General features: G+C 38.5%; 1 protein-coding gene across 1 annotated transcript in view; it reads left to right on the top strand.

Annotated features, from left to right (window-relative positions):
• ITGA8 (integrin subunit alpha 8) overlaps positions 1 to 27220 on the top strand; it is a 173754-nt gene that overhangs the window by 99950 nt on the left and 46584 nt on the right. Inside the window, exons 16-23 of the mRNA XM_046013396.1 lie at positions 3556 to 3611; positions 4010 to 4164; positions 5378 to 5515; positions 5999 to 6066; positions 7955 to 8102; positions 13276 to 13368; positions 18123 to 18202; positions 23715 to 23795. Of these exons, the coding sequence (XP_045869352.1) occupies positions 3556 to 3611; positions 4010 to 4164; positions 5378 to 5515; positions 5999 to 6066; positions 7955 to 8102; positions 13276 to 13368; positions 18123 to 18202; positions 23715 to 23795 (819 nt within the window). The remainder of the gene's footprint in view (positions 1 to 3555; positions 3612 to 4009; positions 4165 to 5377; positions 5516 to 5998; positions 6067 to 7954; positions 8103 to 13275; positions 13369 to 18122; positions 18203 to 23714; positions 23796 to 27220) is intronic.

Below are 27220 nucleotides of genomic sequence, written 5' to 3'. Positions count from 1 at the left end.
CCATCCTTTCCAAATGTAAGAGAACCTTTTCCAATATGTCTACCTTTATGCAAAATATTTGCTGTCACTGAAATCAGATTAAAGTGCTTAGACTGAAAAATGAGGGATGCCTGGCTGGCTCAGTCAGAGAAGCATGTGACACTTGATATTGGGGTCATGAGTTCGAGCCCCACGTTGGATGTAGAGATTACTTAAATAAACTTTTCTAAAAAATGAATTGCTTTGTACTTTTAAATCCTGTTTTGTATCCACCTCATTCTTTCTCCGTCATGCATGGCTCTGCACACCATTAAATAACAGTATCATAATTCCAACCGTGCACTGAGTCAGGACCGGTGTCGGAGGAATTGTCATGTATTGTCCTGACTTCTAATGTATTAGAAGCACTATAGGCAAAGTTTTCTTTAGAATTTATGTGATGAGCGTTCTGGGTTGATTTAGTGTTTTTGTTCTAATCAGACCTTTCAGACTAAGGTACCATATAGAATATGATCAAGTTTGCAATTTTAACTCTAATTAATTACAGATCACAGCTTTCCCTGACAACTCAAGGGTACTTCGTAATTAGGTATAGACCTGTCAGTGGACCTAACTCTCTGATATATAAAACATATAGTGAATATATGTGTATTTTTATGTACAACATGTGTTTTGCTAAATTTGGAATGAATATTTCAACAAAAACACTAATTCAAAAAGATACACACACCCTTATGTTTATTGCAGCCTTATTTACAATAACCAAGTTATGGAAGCAACCCAAGTGTCCATTAATAGCTGAATGGATAAGGAAGATGTGGTGTATATATCTACAGCAGAAGAGTAGTCAGCCATAAAAAAGAATGAGATTTTGCCATTTGCAACAACATGGATGGACCTAGAAGATATTACGCAACGTTATTATAAGTCAAACAGAGAAAACAAATATCTTGATTGCACTTATATGTGTAATCTAAAAAACAAATGAGTAAATAAAAAAAACCAGAAACAGACTCATACACAGAACAAACAGGTGGTTGGCAGAGAGGAGAGGGTAAGAGAGATAGGCAAAATAAATGAAGGAGATTAAGAGGTCCAGACTTCCAGTTATAAAATAAATAAGTCACAGTGATGAAAAGGACGGCATAGGGAATAGAGTCAATAATTTTGTTTTTAACTTTGTACAGTGATAGAGGGTAGCTATGCTTATGGTGAGCAGTGAGTAAGATATAGAGTGGTTGAATCATCGTGTTATTTGCTTGAAACAAATATAACATATATCAACTGTATTTCAGTAATAAACATTGTATTAATAATATGTTACTTATCAGAACTTCATAACATTTTTTGATATCTGATAGGATTATGTCTTTTTGTTTTAACTAGGGTCCCTGCCCAATGTGGGGCTTGAACTCAGGACCCTGAGTTCAAAAGTCATGTGCTCTACAGACTGAGCCAAGCAGGCACCCAATAATAAAAATTTTCTTGTATGGGCTATGGTGAGTGCTGTGAAATGTGTAAGCCTGATGATTCACAGACCTGTACCCCTGGGGCGAATAACACATTCTACGTTAATAAAAATAATTTTAAAAAATAAAAAAAATTTTCTTAAAAAGTGAATATTTTGGTTTAGTACTATAAGATTTTGAGGTTTTCCTTTTAGATCAGAATAAGGTGCTTGGAATGTTTTGACTTGGCAACTCTTTTCTGTGAAAGACCTTTTTAAACTGGCAAGTGTAGGCTGAGGTACTGTTATTAATAACTCAGTAAGTTGTACCAAGTATTTTAAAGTTGTATGAACAAAGTCACAGTCATCCAGTTACTGTTAGGGAGGTAACAAAGAGGAAGAATTAAGAAAGAAATATAGAATAGTGCTGACACGTAATTGATATAATTCATAAATCACCTGCTAACATCATTTGTCCACCAAACACTTTCTCGCAAAGAAAAAACAAGGTCCAACTCCAGAGCTATAATTTACTTCTTTTCCAAAAACGTCATTGCTTTTGAATGGTTCAACAAAATGCCATACATAAAATTATTTTAATTCACATAGGCTGATGATTTCATTACAAAGAGGAATTTCTCTTGTAAAAGTTAATGAACTTTGTCTCTGATTTTGACAAGTAACCAGGTACTTCCCAAAAAAAGTAGGACACGGAAAAAAATTTTGATTTTGGAAGCCAAACATGCTACAAAATCTAAAGATAGGGTTAACTTCCATCTTTCTTAAATAATTCTAATTGCAGTAGAAGTAGGCTGGAATTCGTGATTTCTCAGGGGAAGGGATCCAAGCAGACATCTCAGGAAACTATTGGCTTAATGGCATGTGGCAAATTATTTACCCCAAAGGGAGACATTGACTGAGGTCACAGCAGATAGATGAGTCCCAGATGTGACACATTTTCATTATATTCAACACAGGAAGCTGACACATAATTAAAGCATGATTAGGGCTTATTTACAGTTTTGGGATGCTGTTGAAATATTCAAATCCCACTATGGTACGTTATTAGTAAAATTGTTAAGACTGTCTTTAAGTCATATTTAAATATTTTCTTATAGTTTTAATTTCTTCAAAATGTGAAAAAGCCCCATCTCAGATGCTGGCTTGTGAGGGCCTGACATTTTTCAGGAAAGATGTGAGCACATGCTGCAAAGCCAGGTAGAGACCACTGATCATTTCTCCTTCCCTCTTTGGCCACAGAACAGGTCCCAGGGCAGGTCATCCTACAAGCCATGGCGACGTCTCTCTGGATTGAGTTTAGGTCATGTTCTAGGCAAAACCATATAGTGTCTCTTGTGCACATCTGCCCTCTTTTTATTGTGTCTACACACCACATCATTGTGTCTACCTACCTGGAGACAGCCTTCCTCCACTTCTCATGTTCCTTTTCTCTCACCCTGATCCCACCCCACCCTCCTGTAGGATCTCTGCCAGAAGTTGTACCTACACCCAGCAAGTTAACCACCAAGTTCCCTCCTCCTCCAAGCCAAGTGGGGATGCAGCTTAATTATCCCATGGTGCTCTGTGCTTCTTAGCATGAAATCCAAACTCTTTAACATGACTTTTCAAAGCCTCATTCCCTGCAGACTAACCCAACCAGCCTGGCCTCCTTGGGCTTCCTCACCTTGCTCCAACACTCCAACCAAACTGAATTCCTGCGGGTTCCTCAAATGGACTCATGTTCTTGCTCATCCCCAGGCTCTGTACTGCCTAATTCTTCCCTCCCTAACACAGGGGAAGTATTCATATGTTTTTATGGAATAAAAGCAGCAAGAAATTGATTACTTAATCCACTGATTAGATCAGTTACCTTCTAGTAATACTTTAAAGTATTATTTTCCGATGTATTAATGTTACCCATCTTAATTCTATGAGTGTTGTTGTCCACTGGTGGGATAGATAGATAGATCTTACAAATATATGTATCTTTAGGTGTTGTTTTTGTGTATAATGAGAAGTACAGAGGAAAAATGATGTATTCATTTTATCTTGGGTGAGATAAAGTAAGATCTCTACTTCAGATTCGAAATTTTACTAACCAATACATTATTGACTATTATTTTCCATAGCTTCTCTTTAAGAGTATGTGCGTCTGTAACAGGCCAGAGCATTTCAAATACAGTAGGTGAGCATGTTTTCATTTCTACACTCCTCCGTTATGCCAGGTGAAACTAGCAATAAGCATTTCTCGGCACAGACCATGGAATTTTTTAACATGAAGATTTCTACTGTATATATGGAAACATCTACATAACTATTACTTGAATGATTGGCATTAATATTATCTGCAAGAAGAAATATAATAATGGGGGGGCGGGAAATGACTGTGTAAAACCATGACAAAACAAGTTTCTCAGCTTTGAGAGTGTTTTCTCAAACTTTTTTCAGCTTGTGTATTGTTTTTGATCCAACTATGAAAACAATGTTTTCTGAATAAGCAAGTTGAAATAGAAATTCATTTGAGCACTGCATTCACAGAATACTTTTCCTTTCCGATTGTGTTTGCTTTATTTCTGTCCCTAGGTCTGACTGCAGAGGTGCATTTGGACGCCCTGAAACAAAAAGGAGCCATAAAGCGCACACTTTTCCTTGACAATCATCAGTCACATCGCGTCTTTCCACTCCCCATAAAGCGGCAGAAGTCCTTTCAATGCCAGGATTTTGTCGTTTACCTCCGAGTAAGTGTTCCAGAATCTCCTCTCTGGCCTCTAACATTCAGATTCAAATTCCAACCATTTTTCTCTAGTGACTCATCATACTTGTGGACAGATATCCACGTCTATTTTCCTTTTATAGGAGCAAACTTTATTATAAGGTCCCTTGCTCTGTTCTTGTGCTCCAAGGCAGCTGACCTGACGGCATGTGGCTGTTTGCTCCTGAGGCTTCTTTCTGTTTTGCACACTATCCTGATACTGGAACCAACTCAGGTGGTTTTCATTTCTCACTGCCTCCCTCCCGTAAAACCATAAACGTTAAATGCCATTTATTTGAATTTTTCTTCTACATGAATATGTTTGGCCAGATGTTATCAACATGCATTTCAGAGCCAACTTGGGAAACATTTAGGCAATTCAACATTTTTATTGAAAGTAATTTATATTTTTAAAGAAATGTATATTGACAATAACTCCAAAGCCTACCATGAAACAGAAGAGCCAAAATATGTATAAAACTATTACTCCAGCTTCTTAGCAGTTGTGGGGTTTATCACACACACTCTCTCTCTCGTTTAGTCTCCTTCCTGAGTGGACTTAGTGAGGGGGTGAGAGAACCCAGTGAGGACAAAGTTCACAAACGTGCTCTGGAATGTTCTGGAATAAAAAGCTGGGCGCATGACCCTTAAGTCTCATTATGACCGTGACTGTCACACATCTGAAAGTGGCATTTCCTCTGCGTGGCCTGAGGTGGTCCTAAGTGCTCAGGGCCTTTGCTTGTGCTACCCTCTTCACCCTAAAGGGAACTGTTTCATTTTCTGAGGGAGTTCAAAGGTGCTAAAGGTGTTTTGAAGTTCACGCAAACTTAAAGAGATGACGAGAGGGGGAGAATCAAGATGTTTTCTCCCCCTGAGCCCAATTCACAAAATTTTCCATGACATTTATTCCATATATAAGTACAGTTGTTTTCTTTGCAATTTGACTCATCTATGTGGGAACCTGAAGGTTGCCTCTTGAAGTATGTACTTCCATGATGCCTCAGCCCTAAACGATTTCATCCCTGAACATGTATTAATTAAGCTCCTACTGTATCGCACATGAACCCAAGCCAGCTGCCATGATAATCACCTGATCGTTCACTTCACTGGCTGAAGTCAAATGTCGCCTGCCTTTCACAGACTAACATCGTGTAGCTTTTTCCCAGAGCCTTCCTTGAGTGTATGATTATTTTCCCTAGGATGAAACTGAATTCCGAGATAAATTATCTCCAATCAACATTAGTTTGAATTACAGTTTGGATGAATCCACTTTTAAAGAAGGCTTGGAAGTGAAACCGATATTGAATTACTACAGGGAAAACACTGTGACCCAACAGGTAGGTCCCTGACAACCCTGGATGGTTGATTCCCAGTCAGGCCCTGGGCAACGCTCCTGTGACCTTAAGACCAAACCCAGCCACTTTTGTCTGCATTCCTGCACACCAACTCGTCCCACTGGAGAGATTTTCCTAACATGTTTCCTGAAACACTGCATCATCGTGTTTTGAGAAGCCCTTCGCCTTGTGCAACCGATATTTACTTTGTTCAAACTGTGGCTATGGGGGAAGCAATACAGTCTGTGATTCTCCAAACACAGAGTGGCCTCCTTTAGGGACACCACAGAATGAATGGGAATCAGGCTATTGTGTCAATTTGGCTGTTTTGGGAGATCACTGCCTTGGCTAGGGTGTCTAGTGGGGCAGAAGAATACCCGGCAAAATGAAGGCTTTGGTTTAATTTGTGGACTCGTTCGTACTTTTAAAAAAGGATGCGATTCAGGTTTTCCCAGATTATTCCTGATGGCTGTTTGCACAACACAGGCTCACATCCTCGTGGATTGTGGAGAAGACAATGTGTGCATTCCTGACTTGAAGCTGTCAGCTAGACCGTAAGTTTAAATAAATAAACATGTACACTTTATCTAATGGAATACAGGTGTTTATTTAAAGCTTCTCTGGAGAAAGTATACACTTCCAACTACTAATACTACTACTACAAAAAAAAAAAAAAATACTCTGCGTGAAATTCTTGAGCTTGGCTACACTTTGGGTTAGCCTGTGTTTTAGGTCAGTTCTTTGTCACTGGTGTCAACCGACACACCCTAAGATTTTGCCATCTCTCAGCAAAAGTAGGGTGAGAAAGTGCTTGTTCAAAGTGAACTTCTCTTGGGGGGTGGTGATTCAGGTTGTCCATACTTGCCTCAGTCCTGGGAGCAGGAGACTCAGGCTGGTTCTACCTACACCTTACCCAAACCAGGTTTTGCAGCACTTCATGACTCATAATCATCCTTAAAATTGCCAAAATGAAATTGATTTTTTAATTTTCTGGGAAAAAATTAATGGCATTCTGTGGAGTAAAGCAGAAGGTGTCCCAAAATCAAATTAAGAATCTAAGTCCTTCGGCATGGGGAGATGGAGAGGAGAAGGGAGTTGAGGGAAACTGGAAGGGGAAATGAACCATGAGAGACTCTGGACTCTGAAAAACAACCTGAGGGTTTTGAAGGGGCAGGGGTGGGAGGTTGAGGAACCAGGTGGTGGATAATAGGGAGTGCAGTATTGCTTGGAGCACTGGGTGTGGTGCAAAAACAATGAATACTGTTACGCTGAAAATAAATTAAAAAAAAAAAAGAATCTAAGTCCTTCGGGGCATCTGGGTGGCTTGGTGGGTTAAGCATCTGCCTTTGGCTCAGGTCATGATCCCTGGGTCCTGAGACAGAGACCAGTGTCAGGTCTCCTTGCTCAGCAGGGAGTCTGCTTCTCCCTCTCCTTCTGCCCCTCCTCCCTGCTCATGTTCTCTTTCTCTCACCCTCCCTCTCTCTCTGAATAAATAAATCTTTACAAAACAACCTCCCCCCCAAAAAAACAAAAAAAAAAAAAAAGGAAAGAATCAAAGGGCTTCCCAGTTGCCTGCAATGGGGAGTCCCCAGTCTAGCACTGGTAACTGGTCTGCATTTTGTTACAGAAAGAAATGAGACCAAGATAAAACATCCTCTGTGGGGGGAAAAGCAGATTCATGCTCCTCACCCCCACAACACACACACACACCCAAGGCCCATCCCACTGCCAGTGTTTGAAATCTGCTTGGCAACCTGTCAGGGGATTTTCCCCCCGAACTTCCCAGTTTAGACAGTATCCAAGGCAATAGCTTTAAGGGTCAAAAGTGGCAAAGGCATTTCCAAATGTTGGCTCAGTTTGAGGTCTGGAGAGGAATTTTCTCAAAATCCTCAGTCAGCTATTTGATATCTTATTTTACCTGCCTCTTTCTTCCCTCTCTCTTACGGCTCACTTGGCATTCATACCACTCTCCTTTATTCGTTTCCAAAAGGTCTCTCCCTTTTTTCCCATTGTTCATCTTCTTCCTGTTGGGTGTGATCAGTGATGTCCCAGCGCTGCCTCATCCTGGCTTGTAAGCCAACTGTCAAATTTCCTGGAATTTTTGCTGGCAGATTAAGTAGGTCAGTAGCCTGAAATTGACCACAGTGGGAAGATTTACACCACTGGAATCAGCAAACTAAGATTTCAGAAATTGAAATCAGCTACAAATTTGTACCCCTCCCCCTCCTTTTTGAGAGCTTGTTGTTAAATATTACCAGGATGTTTTCCTGCCCTAGAGATGCCGTTCTCTCAGTTCTTCTCACCAGCTCCTCATGAAGAACTATCTTCTTGTCCGAGTCTTATATTCCCACATCTTTCTCCTTGTCTTCCAAGTCTTTAAATAAAGTAACTATGAATCCAGAGAAATATGGTACCTAATATTCCCTTTAAACTGCATTTTAGAGATAAGAATCAGGTCATCATTGGAGATGAAAATCATCTTACGCTCATGATCAATGCAAGAAATGAAGGAGAAGGTGCCTATGAAGCTGAACTCTTTGTGATGATACCAGAAGAGGCAGACTATGTTGGGATTGAACGCAGCAACAAGGTAATGCCTTGCCCATTATTCAGAGTAGAAAAGAGCTAGTTATATATTTGAAGTCAAATCGAGTTAAGTCGAGCTATCTTAGCTGAGACTTTCTTCCCAAATAAAGGAGGACGAAATGGCACCTGACTTTGATCCATCATAATAGCAATGAGCCAGGAAGGGGAGTGGTCTTAAGCAGTATTCGCATCTTTCTTGGCCATAGTGCAGAGATAAATTGGCCAAAGATGGAGAGCTGAAGCAAGGAAGAGCATACAACTGGCTGAAGGAGAAGCTCGCTAATGCAATCTATGAGCTGATTCCCCTGCTAACTCCCACCCTCGCTGGCTATTTTCCGGCCTTTGTTTTTAGTTCCTTTGCGCTTCAAGCAGGTCCCAGGAGGTCTGGTTTTCATTACTGCTTACGGAGGAAGGTCCAACCAGTCCCAGCTGAGCACTGATAACAGCCTAGACAGGCACTGGAAAGGAAACACATTCATTTTTTTCCCCTTCGTGGCCCACCTTTTTGGGACTGAGACCAAGAAAAGCCAGGTCTTCATCATTTGTAGGTCGGGCAATGCCACCATTTATTAAACTGACAACTGCGTTTTTTAATGATCTCTCCCTATCAGACCATGAATCTTCCTACTTGGGGCAGTCTAAGGTTCTGCTGTGTTTTTAACCATTTGGTCTTAAAAGCCATTATAAATACACTGCAGGATAACAGAGAGTTCCTTGTCTTGAGAAATGTACAAACTGGGGAAGAGACCCAGCCTAACACCCTTTCATGGGAACCAGGCACGGTGGGACTCCCCTTCAGGAATTGCTGATGGGTTTGCTCCTTTAACTACGATTTGTTAACTGTCTGCTGGTTGCCAAATACCACAGACACTGAGGAGTTTGAGCATTCGAATGACTAAATACTTCAATGAAGAATAATTCCCCTAAAGAGATGTTAGCAAACTGTTGTGATGTTGATATTTTATGGGCACTTAAAAATGTAAGGAATGTAAAATTCTCTACTTATACCTCTACTCTTGTGGTTTATGTGTTGGTTAAATTATCTTCTTAGTAAAAAAATAAAGCCAGGTGAGTAATAATCATGTATCTTTGGCAGTCATAAAAATAACAAGTTTCTGTTGCAGAAATTTGTAGAAAAATATCACCTATACCCATTCACATGCAAATACCATATAAACAAACAAAAAAGTTCAAGTATGTTATTTTTTTAAAATATTCCAGGGCTCTACTCCTATTTTCATTTGATTCCTTCATGGCCCTCCACCCCTGACTTCATGAAACAAAGCATCTATTCTAAAATGTTCTTTTAGCAAAACATCCAGTTTACTGTTCACTTTGTTGCGTGGAAAATACGGGAGAACCTTTATCGCTTCTATCTTTGGCTGTAAACATTACAACAGACATTATCCATAATCTCAAAGAAGTCTTTAACTATTTTTCTTCCATCAGTTTCCCTTGGGCAGATATTTTGCTCAGTCTTTGAATTTCACTTGACTAAGCCACATTCTAATTTTTTTTGTTTTGTTTTTAAGCAGTTTGAGGTTTGTGTACTTTTTTATTTAAACACAGTTCAAGGTTTTTTTCTTTTCTCTTTTTTTTAGACATTTTTCTCCAGGGGGAAACATATGATTATCTGATTGTAAGTTTTGTTATTCTCTTGTTGAAAACTTCATCGTTTTGAAAATACAGCTGCTGACCATCTTTCTCTGGAAACCTTCACTGAGCCAGACTTCATACTTCCCTTTGGTGACTTTTTCTAAATTCTTCTAAGAATAAGGGCCTATGCACTTTATATTATGATTCTTATTGATATTATTACTGTTGTAAAATATATACAATATAAAATTTACCATTTGGGCCACTTTTTAAATGTGCGGTTCAGTGACATTAAGTACACCCACATTCTGGTGCAACACCCAGCACAGAACTTTTTCATCTTACCAGATGGAGACCCTGTACTCACCCAACACTAAGTCCCTCTTCCCCCAGCCCCTGGTAAGCACAATTCTACTTTCTGTCTATGAACTTGGCTCTTTAGGGGACCTCCCATACTGCATTCCTCTGCCTCACACCCACCTCACAGTCAGCGTGTCCAGAACTAGGCTTGTCATCTTCCCACACTCGTGCATCTCCCCCACTCCCATTTCCTGTCCCAGAGGACCGGTAACCACCTTGTTTCTACAGCCCACTCGGCCCCCGACTCTCCAGTTCATTTCCTCTCTCCACCTAACCGCCACTCTTACTGCATTCATCCAGGCTGACATGATCTTTTGCTGAGATGACAACAGTCTCCTAACTCATCTCCCCCACCTGCCTTTGCTTTGCTCCCCAGAGGGGTAGTCGTCTCCCTATCCTATGCAAATCTGACCCTATTTCTTCTTGCTAAAAAACCCCATTGCTTTTAGGATAATATCCAAATCCCTTCAATAACTACAAGGACCTTAATTCTATCACTCCTGTTCACCCCTTTAGCCTCATCACCGGGCTTCGAGTCCTTTCCTTAACCCACACCCTAAATTCCAGCAGGACTGACTTTGTCTCCCGTTTCTATAATACCCACGTGCTCTCTTGCCACAGAGACTGTAGCTGCTGTTCCTTCTCTCTGATGCACCAACTCCACTCCCTCCTCCCCCTTATCCAGTTTCCTTCTTTCTGTTTATCCTTCAGACTTCATCTGGGTCATGATTGAAGCTGCAGACATTTATTGAGCAATTGAGATGGGCTGGACACTGCTCGAGATCTTATATGGATTTAATTTACTTAATCCTCATAACAGCCGTATAGAGGAACAGCAAGTCTTGTCAGTATGCCCCACTTTAGAGACAAGGAGAAATTCAGCAACATGCCCAAGGTTACACAGTAACCTAAGTATTACACAGCTAGTATGTAGCAGAAGTGAGACTTACACCTCCACCGTCTGAACCCGGGCTCTGAACCACTGATCTGCACTGCCGGGCTTTGATGTCACTTCTTTCAGGTGGGGCTTTTCTGGTCCTTAAATCTAGTTGCATAATCTCCCCTATCACTGTGACGCTCTCCTATCAAAAAACTCAAACTATACTGATTATGTTTCCATTGCTTGTTACAATTGCTTGTGATTACTTATTACAATTGTTAGACTCATTGGAAATTCACTGAGGACAAGGGATCTTTTTATCAATGGCTGGCAAACAGCAGGTACACAGTAAATATTTTTAGTGAATGAATACTATCTTAAGAGCTATAAATGGATTAGAGCAGGAGTGTCCCTGGAATAGCTAAGGAAAATAATCTAGAAATATCTAGAAAAACAATCATTGTTTCACTGAGGGAAAGGAAATAAAGGTTAAAAAAATAAAAAGGGTGGGAGGTTCTGGGGTAAGAAAAGATCTTTGATTGATATGAAAAAAGCTATTTCTAGGAAGCTGAAAAAAATGTACATATAACTTTTAACCTTCAGATAAGATAAAATATTTACTATAGAAACTAAGTCCTTGAATTATATTAAAAAGACTCGTGGACATTTTGAAAAGATTTTGCTGGGTTCTTTTTTTCTGTTTTCAGGACTGAGTTAATAATTTGAACACAAAATTCTCTCTGTGCAATTAGGGTTAGTTACAGATCTTAAGAATTTATACATGCTAATTCTACCTTCCAGAGGAGAGAGTGTTACCAGGTTTTTGAAACTATGTTTCTCAGCTGCTTAGGATATTATTCAGATTATTTGGAAAGAGCAGGTATTAAATTGCCTCTAGATACCAGTCATTCACTCCTTTCTTATGAGTCTGCACAGACTTTTCAGTGGGCATGATTTCCTGGTTGATTACAGGAGGGAGGATTTTATAGTTACTTGCGTTTCTGTCTGTGTCATTTCAGACTCCTCTTAGGAAGTAGTGTGAACTACTTCTGCTCCGTATCTACCATTCGCTACTCTGTGCCCAGCACTGTCCTAGGCACTGGGAATAGAACAGATACAACCCCCGCCCCCCCCAATTCCCCTGAAGTTAATTTTCTCAAAGCATATGATTTACTCACAAAATTCCTTACCTGGATGTGTTTGTTTGGCACTTCTTTGTTTTGGTGTTGGATCTTAGTTTTTCTGAATTAAGTGGAAAGAATGGAATGGAGGATGTTTTCTGAAACTTACATGAAAAGTCACATTACTTCCTTAGATGAAATTTCAGTAGAGCTGATGGACCGATGGTCCTCATATTCAGAACTCTCTTCCTTGGACCTCTCCTGGGGCAGAAATTCCCAAAAGGATGCTCCTTTGTGAAAGTCTTCATATTGCAAGCTTTTCTCTGGGAATGGAACGATGGGTCATACATTAGTGGCTCTTAGTAAATTAGGGGGAAATAATGGGTGGACATTTGTAGCTAGGCACATTAGGTTTTGACAAATGGAAAGGGGCTCAGGTTGGAGAGCAGGTATGGATTTCAAGACGGCTGGGGTAGCGTGAAGACAAGAGGTAGAGCTGGAGTGAAGGGAAGGAGTTCAAAGATAAAGCTCCTTTACTTCTCCCTCTTGTCTGGTGTAACCTTGATAACTTGTCCAGCACACAGTTCTAAATACCTCTTCAAAGTTGAGTTTTTATACTTCCTAATGAAAATAGGATATAGGGGGAAGAAGGGAGACAGGAAGCCCTGGGTAAACATCAAAGTATTCTCTCTTCCCATCTGAAGTATTTAGAGGATGGAACGAAGATTAATAGTGTGTAATCTCAAACTGGGACCATGGTGTGTAGGAATTTGTGTTCAGAGCAGATCCCTTACAAATGCTCCTTGAGTCATATGATATCCTCTATTAATACCTGTCTATTAATACCTGTCATTTTATTTATTGTAAAAATAAATTTGTTCAGTGATCTTTAATTATCTGTGATCTTTAAGGCCAAATTTAACATTAGCAATAGTGAAAATATTTCTAAAATGTTCCTTATTTTATACAGTAAGCATTTTCCTCCTCAGGGAAACACATTAACTATGTTTACCAATCCAATTTCTTCTTATAATTAAAATGATTTTTTTTTCTCTCAAGTTTCTCTTCTGAGTTAATGGTCACACATGAATTCTTGGGCACAGTTGCCCACACAGGTGTTTGAAATCAAGAGAAGCTTCCCGGCCCACCGCATTGCCTTTGGGACAGGATGTAACTTATTTGCCCCCTGAGGTCTACGCTGGTGTTCTTTCCCATTGCAGGGGCTGCGACCACTGAGCTGTGAGTACAAGATGGAAAATATAACCAGGATGGTGGTGTGTGACCTTGGGAACCCTATGGTGGCTGGAACAAATGTAAGAGAAAACCAGAAGCCCTTACTAAGTTCTAATTGCATTTTAAAGAGAGCTAGTACAATGCTCCCCAATTAGTACTCAGCAGGTTAGCACCTGGCAACTAAAACAAATTGGGCAGGAAATTACCAGGGTGGTGGATTGAACATTATATCCTATACAGAGCAGGGAATCTGAGGTTAAAAACACAAAAAGATGAAGACTTTTATATGTTTTCTCTTTTGTCTTTACTCTTACTTGTCTTTTACATGCTTTATGAAGAAATTTTTGCTACACATTTTTTCTTGGGATATTTTTTCTTCAAATGTCACTGCAATTTTTTCTTTGTATTCAGTAAATGACTTAAAAAATAACATAATTAAAGTTTTTTTATTTAATTTATTTCTTTCAGCGTTTAGCAAAGATGATTAAGCTTCTATTTTTGATATGCCTCCCGTATGAATATCATTCATAGTATGTTTATATTAAAGTGTTACTATAACCAAGCTTTTGAGTTAGTTTTACCAAGTCTATATTTTCCATTCATTTTAATTGAAAAATAATACAGAAAATTGTAGCAAGAGAAACAAGAGTTAATAATGATCTGTAATGTGCTTTTGATAGAATAAGGACATGTTTTTCTTCTTTTTCTTTGTTTCCAGATTTAAGAAATTTTCATTCAGGATTACTTGTGGACAATAAGTTTATTTTATTCAATAGCTATTTAAATACACATAGTAACTTCTTGTAATAAATATCTCAGTGGGAATACTTATTATGCAGTCATAAATCAGAAAAAAATTCTGAAATCTGCAAATACTGCATAATTAAATGTTGCATAAACTAAACATGCATAGCCCTGTTGTGAAATAAATAGTTATGATTATCAGTAAAGTGGCCTATTTGGAAAAAAATTTATAAAAATTTATAATTGCATAGGTTTTTATTAGAATAGCTTCCCAAAGTATATTCCAAAGAGTACTGATCCCTTGAAATAAGGCTTTAAACAAGTTCTGTGGTCACTGCTGAGTATCATATCTGCCTTTGGGGCAATCAGGCGCACTTTTACATTTTAAAGATGCTGAGCAGTCCTTCAATAAATAAACCTTTTAACCCATGATCTCTCACATTTATTTGAGCATTTGAAACTATCAAGAAATATCTATTCTGAATTCATACTTTAGGGTATTGTGCTAGAATAATATTTTTGCTTTTCTATACCTTAATAAACTTTATTCCACTGATCCCAGATATTTACAAAGTGTGCCAAGCTATAGTCTAGTAAACTCACTTGCTGGGTCAAAGAAAAAGTAAATACTTAAATGAAAGATAAAATTTTATAAATAGATTTTTATTAGCTAACATGAACTGATTATCCTCTGTGTTACAAACCCATCACTGGATGCTTTTTTTTTTTTTTAATGTTATCTCATCTAAATTTTCAAAGCTAACAATCCCATGAGCTGAGTATTTCTCTTTTGTTATAGATGAAGAAACTGAGCAAATAAATTTCCCAAAATCACACAGGTAATGAATGACAAAACCAAGGCTTAAACCAGGACTGAACACAAAGTCCATGTTCTATCCAGTCTGCAAAATTCGGAAAAGTACTTGGATAAAAACTAATGGATAACAGATGAGTTGAGATTTTTGAATGAAGCCATGAAATATAGAATGGGATTTCTAAGCTAAGAAGTTAGAACATTTTTCATTTGAATCCTTTTATCTAAAAACTCTAAGTCCTTTTACTAGTTTTCAAGGAAAATCCAACCACCAAGTTTGGTGTGAAAAGAGGTCTACCCAAGGCCAAAGAGGAGGAAATTGACATGGTAACAACAGTGTTTGCATCTAGAGGTGACCAGGCACTCATTCCTTTTTCAGTATTAAAAATGTTAAATGTAAACCAGAGATCATCTAAGATCATTAATAACTAAGAATAATCTTGGGGAAAAAATTGCCCACTGGTGACATTCCAAGTGGAGGGTAAAAATGGCAGTGTGGTCTTAACCACAAATGTGTTTATGTGACAGGATATCAATCCATTTTACCAGCAAATAATTTTTGGAAGTCAAGGAAGTAAATTGTTTGTATTCATTTATCTGTGAGGTCTATAGTGGAAGAAACCTAATAGCTTTCTTATCTCACCCTTTAATGCCCTTAAATACATCAAACTTTTATTGCATTCTGTTTTGTTATAAAACATTTTGATTTATTTACTTCTTCATTTTGTATTTAAAAAAATAGTCTCAGTGGATTGTAGTAAAATTCCAAATGTAAAAGCAGTCCTAAATATTAAAAAGCATTATAAATCACCAGGTCCATTTATTTCAGTCCCAGTATTTTAAAAAAATAGTTTTCAAGTAACTTTTTATTCTAATTTAATAAAACATTCAAGGCAGGGCACCTGGGTGGCTCAGTTGGTTAAGCATCTGCCTTCAGCTCAGGTCATAATCCCCAACTCCTGGGTCAAGTCCAGCATAGCTGAGGCTCCCTGCTCCTCAAGGGGCCTGCTTATCTCCTTCCCTCGGCCTGTTGCTCCCCCTGCTTGTGCTCTCTCCCTGGCAAATAAATAAATAACATCTTTTAAAAAAAGAACTCAAGGTAATATTCAGAAGTATTACTTCTGATTTTTAAGTAGTAATGTCATTTTCATATAATATCTATAGTGATATAAAATGTGTGCCAATAGGACTAATAAAAACTTGCAAAATCTCTCAATCAGGAAATCTTTCGATCCAAAAAGTAGTGGTTCCACAAAGGCTCTTTAGAATTAGTGCCCAGAGATCTAGTGTTTGATTCTAGTTGAAAACACATGGGTCTCTTACTGATATGAAGTTGTCGCATCATTGTTGTATCTTTGTCCCAGGATGACTTGTTCTATAATGAACACCAACATTAGCCAGGCTTCACCACAATACAGTAAGATCCCCATCACTGGAACTGGGCAAACAATAGCACACTGTTTCACATCTTTCTTTCAGCCATTTTTATTGTACCCCTTCTGTATGCCTGATGCTAAGCTAGAGTCTCACAATATCAAGATGAAAATATACAATCCCCATTCAAAAAGAAACTCAAAAGTAGCAATATCAGAGGTTGAGTGATAGGAGAGTAACAAAGATGGAGATAGGGAATAAAGAGAAAATTTCTGTCTGACCTGGCCTGTGGGATCAGACAGTATATTGCAGAAGGATCTCTTGTCCTGATTTTCTTTTTTTAAGATTTTATCTATCTATTTAACAGAGAGAGACCACAAGTAGGCAGAGAGGCAGGCAGAGAGAGAGGAGGAAGCAGGCTCCCCGCAAAGCAGAGAGCCCCATGTGGGGCTTGATCCCAGGACTCTGGGACCATGACCCGAGCCAAAAGCAGAGGCTTTAACCCACTGAGCTACCCAGGTGCCCCTCTTGTCCTGATTTTTGAAGCATGAGTAGAACCTCTTCAAGTAGGAAAAGTTTTAAGAGGTTCCCAAAGAAGAAAGAAATTTATGTGCATAGTCCCCAGAGTCTGACTGAAAATCACAATTTGTTAATATAAAGGAATTCATCATGGCTTCAACATAAGGATGCATAGGCTTAAAAATTAGACACACCTGGGCTTAAATCCCAGCTTTGCCATTTAACAGTTGTGAAACCTGGATGAGTCACACTGAAATGGGAGAATCCCCATGTTTAGGAATATTTGGAGTAATGCAATTATATGATGCCACTATAGCACAATCAGTAAGGGCTAGTGAAATGATGATTTACGATAAAAATGAAGGTCCGTTATTAGCTCATATTATTACTAGTTCATATTAACATGAGTTTTTAATCACTGATTTGATTTTTACAGCATAGTGGTCAAGAGTACAGGTCCTGGAGTTAGTTTGTAGGAATTTCAATTCCAACTCTACAACTCATTTACTGTGCACCTGGAGGAAGGCACTTGATCTCCCTAATCCTCAAATTACTGCTCGATAGTAAAATGTCAGGAATCGCAATACCCACCTGTGGGGTGGTTGTCATGATTATGTAAGACAAGGCATGTAAGGCTTAGCACAGTACATGGGAGAGTAAGTCATATAATTACCTAGCTCTTATTTTTACTTCCTTATTTATTTTATCATTGGATGTTTCCCATTTTAAAACTTTCCCAAAGTATTAAAAATGTGCCCTCAAATTAAGAAAATAGTAAGAGCAGGTTCAAAACTTTAGAAAATAAAGGTGGAAAAAACAATCCCTGCACTCATAACCTTAACATAACCATAGAATGTTATCCTGGTATATTTTCTTACCATACACCCTCACTCCTATACAGTATTTTTCCATCGATAAACTTTTAATTAAAACACTAGGTGAAACACGTTGCACATAAAACTGTGTAACCTATTTCTTTATGGGTCATCATTACATTAGAAGCATTTTCCACATATTTGCATAGGCTTTGCAGGCATAATTTCAATGACTACCTAAATGTGCATGAAACATAAGCATTAGTTTTCCAAATCAAGCATCGCTCGTATATTTAGGTTGCTTTTAATTTAGCACATAGGAAGGTGGCCAGAGAAGAGTCTGTACAGGACTAAATGAAGGGAAGGAAAAAAACATATAAGGACTTGAATTGTCTGGGTCCCGCAGTCTTGGCTGCATGACTTCCTCTCAATAATCCAGGTGGAAGCAGAGAAAAGGACAGTAATCTCGGGTGGGGATTTGCAAGGATGACTTAAAAAAGATTTTTACACTGTGTAGAAAGTCCCTCCCTGTCATAAACTTAGTGTCTTCTGATTTTTTTTCTTCTAGTATTCTCTGGGCCTCCGATTTGCCGTTCCACGTCTTGAGAAAACAAACATGAGCATTAACTTCGATCTCCAAATCAGAAGGTTAGATCTTTAAGTGCCTAAAATTATGGTTAGCATTCAAGAGATCCACAGTGAAATGAATGACTACTCTTTAAGCTCCTTAACCTTAAAAGTTCTCCTGAAATTAGAACCCAGACTTACGCAGATTTTTTTCCTTTGTTTCTGTTATTTCAGTTTTGTTATCTATTTATTTTTTTATTTATTCATTCATTAATGATTTTTTTTTAAGAAAAGAGATTCATATATAAGCCAAGTTATTTCAGTAAAATTTTGTCGTGGGTACCCTCCCACCCCCATTTACCTCCATTTTTCCTCAGTCTGATTTGCTTTCCTTCTCCCACCCTCACCAGCACCCCTTCTACATACCTACCATGCTCTCACTTGGGGATCAGCTAAACCCTGAGGATAAAATTTTTGCAAAAAGCATAGGTTATACATTTGCAATCTTAAATCTAACTCTTCAAGAGTTAATGAGTCTCTGATAGTTTCATTGTGAGCACCTTCGCAGGAAGCAGGTGTAATCATATATTCATTCATTCATTCATTCATTCATTCATATATTCATTCAGAGCCTTCCTTCTCTGGTAACTCCAAGTCAAAGCATGTAAATAGCTACGTCTTCTCCCTAAGACTCAAGTTTTTCAGATATTCAAGAGAAACTGCTTTTTCACTGTCTATTCTGTTTTTTCCTTCATGGCTGAAAATATTTAATGAGTGGCAAGACTTATAGGGAGCAGTGTGCCTGAAAGCCCACTGTGGACTTCAACCCATTAGCTAGGAACGGGATCAATTTAATGACTCCAGGCCAGTATTAAAAGAAAAGGAGATTGCATGGAATGCAATATATCAAAGTCCTGTTCATGAAATAATCCAATTAGATAAATGGAAATATGTATAGTAAGACACCCTGTGAAATGTATATATTTCTTTCATGGTTTGCAATTTTAAGTGTTTGAACAACATTGATATAAACAACATATGCTCAGCATGGTGAACCCTCATTCTAACTAGAACACAACTGTGAAGTCAGTCTCTACAATTTGGTTCTCAAATACTATTGTGCAGTGTGGCTCAATCTCATCTCCTGTCCTCTAAGAAGTGATTGGAGAGTGTTGACTTTGTGTAAAGGATTACTTTTTAATAGCTACCTTGATTGAAGGTTTAGAGTTTTTTTTTTAAGTATATAAACTCTCTAAGAGTATAGCAGATTCTTCAAATCTACAACCTGGGTGGCACAGTTAGTTAAGTAACAACTCTTGGTTTTGGCTCAGTTCATGATCTCAGGGTCCTAAGATAGCTACCGCATTAGGCTCCATGCTGAGCATGGAGTCAGCTTGTGATTCTCTCTCCTTCTCCCTTTGCCCCTCCCACTCATGCTCTCTCTCTCTCTCTCAAATAAATAAATCTTCTTAAAAATTTTTTAAAAATCTACAACCAATATCACAAACCAAATATCCTAAATTTTATGATAGATTTCTTTTTTTTTTAAGATTTTATTTATTTGACAGACAGAGATCACAAGTAGGCAGAGAGGCAGGCAGAGAGAGAGGAGGAAGCAGGCTCCCTGGTGAGCAGAGAGCAGAGAGGACCCTGGGATCATGACCTGAGCTGAAAGCAGAGGCTTTAACCCACTGAGCCACCCAGGCGCCCCTTATGATAGATTTCTAAGAAGGAAGGTTTTCTAACTTACTTTAGGTCTTTTCTGACCTTAATTAGGTATTTTTTTAACTTAATATTTTCTGCTAGAGATTTTTAAAAACTTTACCCATATTAGTGATATGTGATAGTGATTAGTAATACAGAAGAATTAATTCTGTAATAGCATTTTATAAAAGTTTATTAAATCACTTCTGTGTATCACTATAAACATATATTTTCCAAAAGTTTCAGGTAGTCCTAAATATTTTCATTTGGAAAATATCTGTATGTTTTCAGAAAAAAAAAAAAGAAAAAAAGTAACGGCACTTCATAGTGAGGACCACCATCACTACAGGTGCGAGCCCGAAGTTTCTTTTCCTCGCCATCACTGTCTGTTACATTGGTCCTACAATGGCATGAAGATAATCTACCATGAAATATAAGGCCCTTATTTAGGAAGAAAATGTGGTGCAAAGATGCAAAGCAAATTCCTTGACACATCCTTCTTACTTTTGATTACACTTACAGGTAGTAGAATGAATGCAACTAGTAATTCACTCAAGGAGCAAAGGACACCAAATGATGTTCTAAATGTCTTCCCCCAATCCATCCTGGAGATCATCATTCAAATAGTGAATTCAGCAATGAAGTGCTAAACTTGGTGGAAAATAGAAATGGTCACATTTTAACATCCCCTTGCATCTAAAAGAATGGGCCATGATTATATTCCATCCTTACGTGCTATAGAAACTCATGACTATTTTAACATTATCCTGAAGAAAAAAATAAAAATGCAGAAATGAAGAACCAGAGAGGCTATAGGGATATATAAAGTATCAAATTCCCAAAACAGACATTTCAGAGGTAAAAATGTTTGAGGATATCTAACACAGAGGTGAGCGTTTATCTACATGCTTTGCTGGCCGACTCCAAAGACATAAATAAGGATTTAATGGATGATTTGCATTCAATTTAAATGTGTTAAAACCAAAAATAAATTAAACCAAATGCTCTGAAGGCTAATTTCTCAAGCTTTTGACCACATTGACCACTGTTACCCACATTTAATACGCTTTTCCACAAACAGAATCCAAAAGAGAAACGGGGCTTTATATATTAATAAACTTAAAATAGTTTGTTACCAAATGTTTGCATTAAATGGTCTCTTCACTCTGTGACTGTGTGTGACATGTAAACGCTCCCTCCCTGAGTGCAGCGGGTCTCAGATCGCAATTCCCACATACAAATAGGTCTTCGTGATGTCATTGACATTGCTTCCTCGGCAGTGGTGAAATGAACATCGTATTGTATTTGCTGACGTTCCAAAGGCCACAGAAAGCACAGAAGGAATGTTAGAAAATAGGAAAATGTTAGAAAATAGGAAACAGTAAGGAAAAAGAAAATAGCATCGGAACAATAAGTAAAAAACATGTTTATCCCTGGTACACGACATAGGGTGTAGCCGGGGAGAGGAAATCCATCATTCCTGCTTAGAGCTAGCACTGACAGCATAAATAGCTCAGCGTCCAGGGCGGTGATGGATTGTTTGTTTGAACGCAGCAGTGGTATTAGCAAGGGAGGTTTCCTTCCAGGAAAGAGGTCAAGGAAGCATCTAAGTTGTATATCAAGCCCGGTGCCTGTCTTACCAGGAGATGTTGTTGATACCCCTGGTTGACTGCAGCACCAAGTGTCATGACAAGGCCGTGTGACAGGATGATTATGATTAGCCAACCAGACCTAGTCTCCATGTCTGCCATTGCTCTCATGAACTCTGCCAGCTTCGGATGACACTTCTGTCTGGAGACGATTTCAGTGCCTGACACCTATTTACATTTCCAGGGTGTTGTGTGTAGAGACAGTTGTGTCATTTCAACCACATGGAAACAAAATGCAATGGCATTATGGGACAACTTAAATGAAACTTTTTCCCTTGATTTTTATATCTGCTGCTGCAAAGCAGTGAGAACTAGAAAACTGAACCAAGTCTGGGTAATGTGTGGAACAATGAGACTTAAATTTCTAAACTAGTGTTTCCCGCCATGCATTTGGAACTAACTACACAATGTGTGACAAGGAGAATTACTTAATGACTTCTTGCTGCTTAGCAAGACAGTAAAATAAATAAATAAATAAAAATTTAAAAACCTCTTTAGTTGACTGATTTTCCCCAGATATGATAATAATAAAGTGGCCTGGAAACTGGGGTTCAAACTTTGGTGAACAAGTCCCCCTAGGCTCATCACAAGGTTAGCCGTGATGCCCCATGACAGGAAATGAGCCTGACATGGGCCTGTTTATATCTTTTATGTGTGTTTGCGGTTTAAGTGCCCTTATCAGTATATACAATCAGACAAGACTTTTCAAAAGCATTGTGGGAATGATCCTGTCTCCTCCTCTGAAAGCAGACTCTTATCATCTCCCTTCCAGCCCCCACATTTGGAAAGCTTCAAAAGCTAGTCAGAACATACCCCATTACCACCACTGCAATGTGAAAGCTTATCCATTGAAACTGCGTGAAAAGTCAATGATGAAAAGAGGAGACTTTCTCTTCTTAACGAGATCTGGATATAAACATGACCCGTCCATGGTGGTGTGGCTACAGCTGTTTGCTGAAGGCTGCACTATCTTTGGGATATGAGGGTGACTCTAGGGAAAGCACAATGGGGTTCTAAAGGCAAATGGCATCTGCATTCAAAGCTCAGGTACTGGTCCAGCCTCTTGTGAGACCAAGTTTCATTTTCTTGACAATACTGGATGCTTAACAAGCGTTTTTTAGATTAAATTTCATATGTAGGCGTACCTGAGTGATTTGGTCAGTTAAGCATCTGACTCTTGGTTCTGGCTCAGGTCAAGATCTCAGGGTCATGAGATGGAGCCCTGCCTCAGGCTCTGCACTCAGCATGGAATCAACTTGAGTTTCTCTCTCCCTCTCCCTCTGCTCCTCAATCCTCCCATGCTCTCTTTCTCTAAAATAAATAAATAAATCTATTTAAAAAATTAAGTTTCATGTAATTATATTTGAGAGAAAAAAACAAGACTTAAAAATAATTTTGTCACTGTTCAAAGAAACATTATTAAAACACATACCTTTTATTTTGAGATTCTTGATGCACTAGACAATATCTATGCCATCTCCTAATTTTCTTGGCATGAGCTGCCAAAATTTCTGGTGTCTTACTTCTTCCTGCCATTGGCTATGCTTCTAATTCCCTCCCGCCTTCCGACAGCTTTTTCCATTCTGTGCTGCTCTTGGATTCTTCGTGCTAGTTCTCTTCTTTATTAGCATGGAGAATCAGGAGTTGACTGTGCCTTCCTTTCTCATTTAATGGGCGATGAACATGATGCACAGAGAAGTTATAGAATGTGTCCAAGGTAGAAACCGGAAAATTAGCACAGCTCATTTTTGGTTTAGCCACTGAAACAAAAAGTGTTAGCTTTTCTAGATGTCTGTTGTGTTTTCAGATAAGATGTCTCCTTGTGGAAAGTTATTACATTACTCTTACTCTCAGAGAATCTTAGCATTTCCATTTTCTTTCTTTTTTTTTTAAAGATTTTATTTATTCGACAGAGATCATAAGTAGGCAGAGAGGCAGGCAGAGAGAGAGAGGAGGAAGCAGGCTCCCCGCTGAGCAGAGAGCCTGATGTGGGGCTCCATCCCAGGACCCTGACATCACAACCTGAGCCGAAGGCAGAGGCTTAACTCACTGAGCCACCCATGCGCCCCAGCATTTCCATTTTCAAATGGTTATGATTTTATAGAATGGATACACCACTGTTTTCTGAATGATTGTATTAGTAATGTTTGTTCTTTTGATCTACAGAATGTTTTTTATGATCGCATATTAAAATACATTTGAAAAAAATATATTTAAATAATATTGTCACTGTGTTTCAGTTCCAATAAGGACAACCCAGATAGCAATTTTGTGAGCCTGCAAATCAACATCACTGCTGTAGCTCAAGTAGAAATAAGAGGGTAAGTAATAATCAAGATATTGTAGTAAGTATACTGTAATAACAGGTTTATATGAAAAAACAGTAGTAAAAACTATATGGAATTTTCCTAATGTATTAGCAATCACAATTCACTTTGGTTATAAATTTTCATTATTTTCTACCTAGCATTAGACTTCCATTGAAAACTACAGTAAACCCTATCTGGTAATTAACTCAAAGGATATTAAAACGAGAGATCACTTTATTATCCAAACTGACAGTTCAATAATCAGACTAGGAAGTCAGATAAATTTGACAAACTTGTGATTGCATGAAAGTCTCACTTATGCAGTAATTATTTAGGCATAATGAAAATTCAGCCTCACCGTACCACATCTTGAGTTGAACTAATACCTAACTCTTAGATGTGAAGGTTGATGGGGTCTACATTTTATGTATTTTTCTTTCGGTCCTATTCTTTAAAGAAGGTACCAATATGCAGTCAGTTGAGAGACAGGAGGACAATGGTCAAGGAAAAGGCTTAGAATGACTACCATCTTGGGAAATCCATGCCTGGAGGAAGAAAAGAAATTAGAAATATACTGTATATAGTTATCTTAGGCAAATGCGGACTCCATTGATTTTATTGTAATTCTTATTTCTTCAGGACAAGGACTTGGCTAAAAACAGCAACTGGTATTCTGGGCTGAACTGTCACTGGGCTCCAGCAACCCCAGTTCCTTTTCCTTTTCCATAATTTTGAGTGGTTCCCACTCCTCCATAATGGCAACTAGAGCCACTGCAATCAGAGCCATGGTCTCCATGCAGTCTCTCACTGCTGCCCCCTGCTGCTCTCAATGGGGGAAGCTCTTCCTGAAGTTCTGGGACCAGTGAGGCTCCACCTAGTGGATTAGAGAAGAGTAATAATACCTAGCACGTATTTATCCTTCCATGTGCTACCCCAGCCCATTAGCACATCTTAGTATGTACCAGTATCCTCGCTGCACAGGTGAGGAAATTTTGGCACAAGGGGCTGAAGGCTACAAGCTAGGAAGTGGGGAGCTAGAATGCAAGTCAGGCAGCCTGTCTCCAGGTGCATCTTTATAAATTATTATTTACACAAAATCTTGTTTTGTTTATGATTCTGTGATTTTTTTTTTCATTCAGATGAACATTTTTCACGTTCACCCACTTTAGGGCATGTGCCTATAGTCCATTCATTCTAATTGCTGAAGTTCAATATGATAAAGCTACACCATACTTATATATCCATTCTACTCCTAATAGAACATGTTGGAATTTTCTTTTTCCTTTTTTACAAAATTCCTTGTACATATCTTCTGGTACACATGTGGAAGAATGTCAGAAGGGTACCTGCTTGGAGGTAGAATTTCAGGATCAGACAGTGTAAACTTTTTAACTTTATTAAATAGTGCCAAACTATATTTCAAAATAATTATACCTACTTGTTGTTCCACAAGACATGGAGGAAAGTTTTCACTGTTACACATTATTAACTAACTCACAAAATGGTTAAATTTTTCATTTTGAGCCAATCTGATGGATGAGAAATCTATCTGGGATGCCTGGGTGGTTTAGTTGGTTGGGCCGCTGCCTTTAGCTCGGGTCATGATCCCTGGTCCTGGGATCAAGTCCCACATTGGTCTCCTTGCTTCACAGAGAGCCTGCTTCTCTCACTGCCTCTGCTTGCCTCTCTGCCTACTTGTGTGTACTCTCTATCTCTCTGGCAAATAAATAAAATCTTAAAAAATGAAGAGAGAGAAATTCTATCTAACTGAAGGTTCAATTTGCTGTTCCCTGATTCCTAAACAAGACTGAGTAGGTTTTTCATGTGTTTGTTGTCTCTATTTTTCCCAAATTGGGTACTTTCTGCTCATTTCTTAGGACATATTTCTATGAAGAGACTTAATTTTTTCATATTAACTCATAGGAAGGAACTCTTTCCTATTTTAGAGTTCCGACACTAATCCTTTAACAAGTACACATGTTGCAAGTACCTTTTCATGCTCTGTGGGGTATGGTGTGTGTGTGTGTGTGTGTGTGTCTTAAGTCAGGTTTATTGAAGAATAAATTATACATAGTAAAATTCTTTCTTTCGATGTTCGGTTTGAAGGACGAAGACACCACAAGGATGTTCAATGTAAAACAGTTCTGTCACCTCACATAGCTTCTCATGCACATTTGTAGGTAACCCAGTCTCCTTCCCCAGGCTCTGTCAACCTTGATCTATCTTCTGTCACTATATTCTCAGAAAAATCACATAAATACACCCATACAGAATGTAGGCTTTTGAGTCTGGCTTCTTTCACTTAGCACAATGCATTTGAAAAAACACCCACGTTCTTCCATGTATCAGTGGTCTGTTTCTTTTTATTGCTGAGAAGTATTCCACTCTATGGAAGGCCCCCAAATCATTTGTCCATTCACAGCTTGGTGAAACCTTGGGCTGTTTCCAGTTTGGGGTTCTTAATGATAAGCCTGCTATTAGCATTCACATAAGGTCTTTGTTGGGATATTTATTTTCACAAATGGAGTTGAGTTGTGTGGCAAGGCCATGTTTAACTGTATAAGAAATCACCAAACTCTGTTTCAAAGTGGCTGTGCCATTTCCATTTTGCATTCTCACCAGCAGAGTGTGAGTTCAGATGTGCTGTGCTTTTGCCCACCTGGGCTTCAGGTTGGTTTTTGTAAGTTTTTAGCCATTTAACTCTAACATTTTCTCTTTTTTTTAGATTTATTTATTTATTCATTCATTCATTTGAGAGAGAGAGAGAGCCACTAAGGGAGAGGGAGAAGCAGATTCCCTGCTAACCAGGGGGCCCACCAATGAGGTTCCAACCCAGGACCCTGGGATTATGACCTGAGCCAAAGGCGGATGCTTTATGATTGAGCCATCCAGGAGTCCCTGGCTTATTATTTTCTAAATAGTGATGTTCAAAAAGCAAAAGTTTTTAATTTGTATGAAATCCAACTTTTAAATATTTTATAGTTTGTCCTCTCTTCCTAAAGTAAATAAATAAATCTTTAAAAATAAACAAATAAATAAATATTTTATAGTTTGTATTCTTTTTGTCCCTTGTAGAAAAAGTCTTCACTTTGCCCAGAGTCACAAGATTTTTTTCCCATGTTTTCTCCTACAAGTTTTGCAGTTTTACATTTTGGTCTATGATTATGTTAATATTTCTATCTGGTGTGAGATAAGATCCAAGGTTCACTGTTGCATAAGAATATCCAGTTGCTGCTATGCTATTGGCTGAAAGACCATCCTTTCTCCACCGACTTGCTTGACACCTCTATCCATCTGTGAGGCTCTGCTTCAAGACGTTCCATTCTGTTCCATTGATCTGCATGTACAGAATGTACATGTAAGTTTTAAAAGGCATGTAAGTCTTGAAAGGCAAGCAGTATGCTGAGATCTTGGTAAACTTGCTTACAAATTCTAGT

Source organism: Meles meles, chromosome 7 (genome assembly GCF_922984935.1).
Source record: "Meles meles chromosome 7, mMelMel3.1 paternal haplotype, whole genome shotgun sequence".
Lineage (NCBI taxonomy): Eukaryota > Metazoa > Chordata > Mammalia > Carnivora > Mustelidae > Meles > Meles meles.
The sequence above is the reverse complement of the archived record's forward strand: the minus strand, read 5'-3'. Positions and strand labels throughout refer to the sequence as shown.